This window comes from Benincasa hispida, chromosome 6, assembly GCF_009727055.1.
Source record: "Benincasa hispida cultivar B227 chromosome 6, ASM972705v1, whole genome shotgun sequence".
Classification (NCBI taxonomy): Eukaryota; Viridiplantae; Streptophyta; class Magnoliopsida; order Cucurbitales; family Cucurbitaceae; genus Benincasa; species Benincasa hispida.
This window is the reverse complement of record NC_052354.1, coordinates 31,779,381-31,788,201: the sequence shown is the minus strand read 5'-3', so window position 1 is coordinate 31,788,201 and position 8,821 is coordinate 31,779,381. Positions and strand designations below refer to the sequence as shown.

Here is an 8,821-nt window from a genome sequence, read left to right as displayed (position 1 = left end):
TCTTGATGAGTAACGATTCGTTAGGCTTATCTTTACAGTTAATATGTTGACAAATATTTCATTATCTTAGACCTAAAAATGGATCAAATTTAGCTAACATATGTTAACAACTATGTTTTACGTACTATGTAAAAATTTAATCTCAAACCATGTTTTCTTACAACTTTAACAACTATACTCTTGTAAAATCTATTCACCAACTATTTCTTTTCTAATTTTATTTACCAACTACATTCATTCTAAATTATACTCTTCCTTTAAAAAAAAAGAAAAAAGAAAAAAGAAAAAAGAAAAAAGAAAAAGAAAATCTTTACCATAAACATTTTTTTCTTAAAAAATTTGTTTACCAAATATTTATGGAAGTTTTTACCAAATATTTTTCCTATTTAAACTTGGATACCATAAACTGATTGTTTTTTTCTTAACAATTTGTTTGCTTACCAAAAATTGATTTGTTTAACACCCACTTTCCAGAAAAAAAAAAACAAAAAAAAAAAAAACAAAACAAAATTAAAGTACAATTTATTTAACAAAAAACTGATTTCTTCCGATTAAATACCATAATCTTGCGCAAATTTTTCCGATTAAATACCATAAAAACTCTTTTTAAACTTGGATACCATAAATTGAATTTTTCATTTAAATACAACAAAAAATTTATTTACATCTCAATGAAATGTTGAAAAATTGTACAATTTGATTACCCTTCAAAAATTAAAGTACCCGTTTTTTTTAATGAATTCAACATAATATATTCTATTCCACGGTTATGAGCATTTGAAGGTCCAAAAATTAATAGAAGTCAAAATATGTAAATTTATTTCATTCCTATAATGTCCTCAACAAATGTCCAAGTACATGTGCAAAAAAAAAAAAAAAAAGAAATGTAAATAGCAATAATGCACAATTGCGATTTATTACAAATACTTCATGAAAATTTATTGATAAAGATTGGATGACAAGAAAATTTACTCCAAACGTAAAATTAATGAATCTCAAACTAATTGTGAATGGATTGTGGAAATGTGTAATTATTTTGGGCCCTACAAGAAACAAAACAATATATATTTAGGTTTGGATGAAGGTAAATGCAAATGAAATAAGTATTAAACAATGTACAACTTACATTTTGATTAGGTTTTAAGTGACTAAAAACCAAAACACCAAGAATGGATTGAGGAACGACAAAGATATAATCTAAAAAAGTAAACAAAGCACATTAATGAAAGATCAACTTCATTATAAAAGAATGAAAAGGAAATGACACATTTTTCACCACAATAGTTTGATCAATGACCACCCTTGTATGGATGTAAAAAAATTGTAGAGGGGGAAAGAAACAAAAACAGATAAAGACATGTAATTCATTCTAAAAGATTGAAATCAGAAGTGATGGAAAAAAATAGAACCGCTGATGGGCAAAAGGACTCATCAACAATCCAAATAAATCAAGGTGGTGGAGATTTTCTCAAAATAGAAGTGGTGAGCAACACATGTAATAATAGAAGAGATTATGGTGGGTGGGTGGTTGCGGAGTTGGGTGGACTTAAGTGCACCAACCCTAGTGACTTCATTAAACATAATTGCATTAATTAAAATGTACTGTCACACGAAATTGCAAAAAAAAAAAAAAAAAAGATAGAGGCTTCAGGGATATAAATTTCTTCTTTCATATGAAGAAATCTAATGACAAACAAAAAAAAAAAAAAAAAAAAAAACACCACGAAGAAAAATCAAAACAAACAAATTCCAATTCCAATTTCTTAAAGAAAAAACAAAACAAAAACAGGGAATTCCAACTCCAATAAATAAATTATACATGAAGTCCAATATATTGTCAAGAAAACACGAAAACATGAAATTAACCGAAGACAATATAAATAAAAACAAAAATAGATCACCAAAGAATTCAAACAGAAAACTAATGCTTTTTATATATATATATATATATATATATATATATATATATATATATATATATATATATATATATTTTAATAATACAAATCAAAGCACAAAACAACCGAGGATGAATTAAGATAAAAGAAAATGGAAAAGCATGAACCAAATAATCATCATTGGCCTCTAAAAGAAAATGATAGAAGACAAATTTTTTGTAAGGATGATTGAACTCCCCCCACTAAGTTCCAATAATCATTGGCCCTTACAGAATTTCATTGCACACCAAATTTGAGGAAGAGCAAAGAAAACAAGGGACATGCATTATTGAAGTGGCGAGAGGAGACCTAAAAAAAAAAGGCAAAATTAAAGTAATCTAAGATAAAAATTAAACACAGAATCAGAAAATTGAACTACAAAAAAATCCAAGAAAACTGAAAGACCTTCAAGAAAAAAATTGAGCACTGAATCATAAAATCAAACCCCCAAAAAATCCAAGAAAAAAAATTGAACACATAATCATAGAATCGAATCCCAAAAAAATCCAACAAAAAGAAAACCAAAAATCTAACATGTAGATAAAAGTAGATCCAAAACCACACAAAAAAACCACACAAAACCCTACAAATCTACAGTTCTACAATTCCAAAACCCACGAAAAAAATTCCAAAAAAGTAAGTCCAAACAAAAACTTCAAAGGAAAGTACGTAGAAATGATCGAAAAATATGAAAAACAATAGATCTGAAAATGAAGGGAAAAAAACTTCATACAAAATTAGATCTAAACAAAGGACTCACCAAAAAAGTAGATCTCAAGCAAAAATTTCATGCAAGAGAAAGTCGAGCAAGAAGAGTTAAAGAATGGAAGAAATGTGAAGGAGAGAGAAACGTCAAAGTAAAGTTAGGAGAGAAGGAAAAATAAACATTATTAGGATTGGTATTTTGGAAGTAAAATAGTGAGTTATTAAACCCACCATTTTCTTTTAAACGAGCAACTCTCTTGAGCTATCAAACACCCCCTTTATAAAAATTTGAACTTAAAAATATAAATATTAAAATCTAGAACCCAAATTAAAACAAAACTCAAGTCTCGAAGGTAAAATTGTTACATTTTAAAATTTAGAGGCTGAATTAAAATCAGACTCAAAACTTAGAAACCAAAAATGTATTATCTTAAAACCTAGAGTCCAAATGAAAATGAGGCTTCCAAGGCATCTGTTATCTACAAACCTAGTTTTCAAAAATAAAAAACAAGAATGAAAATGAGGCTTCCAAGGCATCTGTTATCTACAATACAGATCCTTTAACCATTTTTTTTTTTTTGTGATAGAATACAGTTTAACTTGAAGCAAACTATATTCCTCAGTAGCAACATGAGCACAGTTCCTACTAAAAATAAATTTTGTACCATCAACTCGAAGTTAGAAGTTTGATTTTCTCACCTCACATAGAAAAAAAAAACAAAACAAAAAAGACTATTCCTCAGTAAATAACAGTAACAACAAATTGATTACATTCCTCAGTAAATAACAGTAACAACAAATTGATTACATTCTTCATCTCAGAAGAAACACAGCATGGTTAAACTTAGCTGTGAAAACAAAATTTGCAAATCGAAACTAGGAACCAGAATGAGGTCCCTGTGTGATTTCAGCCTACTTTTCAAGGGATGATTTCTCTATGGTAAACAATGCTTCATCCAGTTTCCTTGGAATTGCAAGGACATCTTCTTGCAAAATATGCTTGGGCAAGGGACTGAAAACAAATAGGCAAATTCTATAATCAACCACCATAAGAAAACAAGGGCAATCCGAAAAATTTAAAGTGGTCTATTCTGTACTATGAAATTTAAAATAATCACATTTTTTATGGTTCTGGAGTTTTTTAAGTTCTTCAATTCTTGAGAGTTGTAGTCAAAGTACACAACCCAAATAGGAAAAAACAATCACTAGACTGATGCACAATGTTCAAATGATGCAAAAAATCTAACAAAGCAAAAGAAATAACAATAATAACGTTATATAGAGAAAGCAAAAGTGTTAAACCTTTTAGCGCTTTCGTTCTGCCCGCCATTTATATACAGGTTTTGAAGTCGGATTGGCAAGTTCATCTTCTCGGAGTTTACGTTTGCGACCCTTTTTCTGTTGTAAGCATGTATCCCATATCAGACTCAATATTCATTTTAACACAATCTACCCGTCCACCAAACTTGAATGGCTAAAATCGCATTAGAAAGTACCCTTAATTCTTGTTGCAGTGTCATATCCATATAAAGTTTCTCTAATTCACTGACTCTACTCCTCCTTGCCTCCAATTCTTTGTAAGAAGCAATGGTTTTCCTGCGTGCAGAAAAAGAGCATCACTAACCAAAAGAAGAAAACCACACACAAATCAGGCAACATTCTTGAGCATTGGAAATGAGCAGCAGAAATGAAAGTTCCTCTGCTGAGTAAACTTTGATTCACTTGCTAAGTGAGAAATTGAACCTCTTAATCCTTACCATCAGGAAATAATCAGATAAAGAACTTATAGTCGATTTTAGAAGATCAAGTTTAGCCCAAAATTTTTTATTCAATCCTGTCTGAAGCTCTGTTTAAAATACTTCGGGTAGAAAGGAACAAGATTTATCGGAGGAAAGGAGCGAAATAAGATCTATGCTTCAACATGCACAATGTTTACCCTCAATGAAGAATAAAGCGTGTATTCAAACTCCATAACTAAATATATTCCTGTAAAGGTAAAGCACTCATAACAGGATACTTTGGAAGTGAAAAAAACATTTTTGTAGGTAATATTTTCAACACTCCAGTTCTAGGTAATATTCCCAGGCTTATATATACGAGCATCCAAAACGAAGTTCCGAGTAATATCCTCAGACAATCATTGTAAAAACCCAATGTCAAGAATTTTTGCCTACACCAACACCATGCGTGATAAAATCTACAGACACACTATTACAATTTGAATGTATCCACATGATATTGCAAATGGTTCCATCCCAAATGTCCAATTACTAAAGAAAAAATCAAATGTAAATGCAACTACCTCACATATTATTAAAAGTCACACCTTTCCTTTTTCAGTATATGTATGTATATTCAGCATAACTGCAGTGGATGGAACACAATTTTTGATGTCCACATATGGACTCAATTTTTTCACTTGCAATTTACAGGGGATGTCACTAAAGAGTGGAAAATATTCGATGGAGGTGAAGGAGTGGGAAAAAGTTTATTTGTTGGCTAAATCAGTTTGTTCCCGTCAGGGCTCTCCCTGAAATTCATGTAGTGAACTATGATTAAAGAGGGGATTTATGTGAACTCGCAAGGATCACGTAAAAGTACCCTGCTTTTAAATAAGAAGATTCACATGCAGCAGTCTTTATCCTAGGTAATAATGTTACCTTTTAATACTATCAGGAACTGCCTCAGAAGATGCCACCAATCGTTTAGAAGAACGAGATAAAATTTCATTGGCTTCCTCCCTGCAATTAATTGACAATGATTTATTATAATTAACATAAATAACTTCACTGCATTAGAATATGCAGAGAGAAAATGAGTCAGGTTCACCAAAAAATTTAAGCAAAATACATAGGTTGAATGCAATTTTGTGACAAGATGACATAAGGCAACAGTATCAAATGTTATTTGGTATATATTTATCTTTAGTGTAAAAAAGTCCTTTAGTATATATTTATCTTATATTTATGCATTCTTGACGCTCTTATTTGAAACCCAAAGTATAGTAACTATAAGTGGCCATTACATTATTGCACTCATTTGTTTCCAGACCACGAATTATTTGATGCATTTTCATTTGGAAAAGTGGAAAAAGTTTCAAAGTGTGCTCAAACCTGTCTTCGGCAAAGTAAAAATGCTTATTTGATGGCTGATTATCAAGAGAATGCAACGTTGCTGTCAGTTTTTCAATTTTCTGTACAGAGGAGTGCAAGTTTGATATATTAGATAAAGTAATAAATCAACAAGTTCTTCAAAGGAATCCTGTCAATAAAGGAAATGAAAGAACCCACCCTTTTCTCACTCTGCATTTTCTGAAGTATATACCCTGCATCTTGGGTCTTCATCAGCATTAGTTTTTCTGCAGTATACTTATTAACATGACTCCTACAAAACATATAAAGATTAAGAAACATAAGAAAACAGAGAGAAAAGCTGAAAATCATCTGATCCTAGAAATCATCTAAGATGATTACTCTTGTTTATGGACTCCATCAACTGTTCTCGTCCTAATCATCTTAAAGTAAAATTCATCTGGATTCTTGAAGGCTGCTTTCTCTTTAAGTTTCTGAAAATCAAACAACAAAAAATACAGCACAACCAAATTAAGGACATGTCGATAGAATGCAATAAACACCAGAAACTTGCCTTCACTTGACATTAAAAAATAAAAGAAGTATGAGCATTTCAAACTTTACCCGTAAAGTATCTTCCTTCTTATGAAAAGCCTTAGCACGCTCGATATAATCTTTGTGTTTCTCAAGAAGCCCAAATTTTTTCCGAGATTGCCTAATGAATCACAGGAGTCCATCACCAATAAAAGGTCAGACATTGGAATTTTAAAAAAAAACATGAAAAAGCCTAATCACTTACGGCTGAGCTCGCTCCTTGTAAGGCCGTCTAGGAACCGCATTCCTTAGGGACGACATTGCAATCAATAAGAGAGAAAGAAATCGATGTGCAAGTACAAACAAATAATGATCTCTACGTCTTAATTTCCCTACACCCAAAATATAAAGCAATCGCATAAATCAGTATTAAGAAGGCAGTCAACCCAAATTCCAGAAATCGTAGATGAAATTCAAAGTTTCTATTAAGCGACGCCCTTTTAAATAACAATTCAAATACCCAATCCCGAAACCAGAGAAATCCACATCACAATCAAGAAATTCTAAAATATGAGAATTAAGACTAACAAATTTTACAGTTGGAAAGTTAGCGGACGTTGAAAGCGGGATTGGATTTCTGCTTTTAACAGGTAATTTTCACTTCAGAGCAATGCTATTCGACAATGAACAAAAAAATTTTAGGGTTTTTGCACATGTGCATGTATTTTCTACTTCTTTGAGAATGATAACCAATAAAAGCAAAAATTACGTAAGAAGCGGCAGAAGGTGGAGGAACACAGCGGAACAAGACGGCGGCGGCAGCACTATACTCCGGAAAGGGAGGAGGAGCCGGCGTGAAGAGAGGAACGAGGAGGAGGAGGAGGTGGAGGTGGAGCACGTAAGAGCGAGAGGAAGGTGAAAGGGTTTAGGTTTTTTCTTTTATTTATTTATTTTTAATTTGATAAAGAGGGAGTTTTCTAATTTGTATTATTTAAACAAAATATTTTTCTTTATTACAACAATGCCAGGTATATGAGATTGAACAATAGTTTAAAATTTCGGTCCATTTCGACTAGATCGAAATTTCAAAATGAGAGTAATTTCGATTTTTACTCCAGATTTTTTTTAAAGCAATTATGCTCAATTAAAAGGTACTTTGTCTGGATTATATGAGTAGTATAATTTCACAAATCCATCTATAATTTTGCTTCAAAATTGAATTTATATAAGTTTTGTTTTTTTTACCATAAAAAGCTTTCCTTTCCAAAAAACTAAAATTGAGAAAAATAATAATATATATTTATTTTTAACTTTATTCAAACTTTTTTCCATTAAATTTTCACATCATTTCACCTAAAATTGAATTGATGTAAGTTTTATTTTTTACCATCCAAAACTTTCATGTTCAAGAAACCAAAATTGAGAAAAATAATAACATATATTTATCTTTAACTTCATTCAAACATTTTTCATTCAATTTTCACATCATTTTACCTCAAATTTGGATTGATGTAAGTTTTATTTTTTTACCATCTAAAGCTTTCATTTCTAAGAAACTAAAATTGATAAAAATAACATATATTTATTTTTAATTTCATTCAAATCTTTTTCCATTGAATTTTTCATCATTTCGCCTCAAAATTGAATTTATGTAAATTTTATTTTTTACCATGAAAAACTTTCATTTGAAGAAACCAAAATTGAAAAACAATAATAACATATATTTATTTTTAACTTCATTCAAACTTTTTTCCATTGAATTTTCACATCATTTCACCTCAAACATTGGATTGGTATAAGTTTTATTTTTTTACCATCCAAAGCTTTCATGTCTAAGAAACCAAAATTGAAAGAAAAAAAAAACATATATTTATTTTTAATTTCATTCAAACCCTTTTTCATCAAATTTTCACATCATTTCACCTCAAAATTGAATTGATTTGAGTATTGCTTCTTTTACCATCTAAAATTTTCATTTCCAAGAAAAAGACTTATAAAACTATGGTCATAAGCAATAGTAGTACACAACAAAACAATGGTTAAGGTAATTATTCTTACTCAGATTATGATGGTCTTTCAAGACTTGAACATAACAATTTCCAGTCTAACTTTGCACTAAATAATTATTATCCATCTGAAGGAGGAAGATCATCCACTAATGAGATGTATCCACCAATAAGGTCTACATGTTGGCCTTATGAGTCCTGCCATGTTCATTTAAGTAACTATCTTCAACATTTTCAATATAGGATGATCTAAGAGCAATACTGTAGTTTCTAATAAATAATTATCAAGCTTATGGATTAGATGCTCCAAGGCATCTTTTTGGTATTAGACATGTAGGTTTTATAATAAATAATTTATAGTTATTTTATATGCAAACATTTAATATGCTTTAATTTTGTAATTAATTGTCAATATTTGATATCATTTTGTAAGTTTTTTTTTTTAATTTCTGCTCTCACAATGACATTTACACAAATATTTACACTATACTTCTAAATATTGTCTTACTTTTTAGAAATGATGATTAAAAATGGTCATATATAGTCTAATTAGGTCACAAGGAAAATT

The 8,821-nt window shown here is 30.1% G+C and overlaps 1 protein-coding gene and 1 long non-coding RNA gene across 2 annotated transcripts; both read right to left on the bottom strand.

Moving 5' to 3' along the window:
* Positions 1-792: 792 nt before the first annotated feature.
* On the bottom strand, positions 793-2,899 carry LOC120079596. The gene is made up of 3 exons (XR_005482283.1): positions 2,698-2,899; positions 1,127-1,197; positions 793-1,043 (listed from the first exon to the last, which is right to left on the bottom strand). It is a non-coding gene; the product is annotated as an uncharacterized LOC120079596 (long non-coding RNA).
* A 418-nt stretch (positions 2,900-3,317) lies between these two features.
* Positions 3,318-7,202, bottom strand: LOC120079461 (probable U3 small nucleolar RNA-associated protein 11). The gene is made up of 10 exons (XM_039033656.1): positions 7,017-7,202; positions 6,513-6,639; positions 6,338-6,428; positions 6,116-6,207; positions 5,933-6,026; positions 5,756-5,835; positions 5,303-5,383; positions 4,139-4,238; positions 3,945-4,040; positions 3,318-3,654 (listed from the first exon to the last, which is right to left on the bottom strand). Exons 2-9 carry the CDS (start codon positions 6,566-6,568, stop codon positions 3,948-3,950), a joined length of 687 nt encoding a protein of 228 aa, XP_038889584.1. The 5' UTR covers positions 6,569-6,639; positions 7,017-7,202; the 3' UTR covers positions 3,318-3,654; positions 3,945-3,947.
* Positions 7,203-8,821: the final 1,619 nt, after the last annotated feature.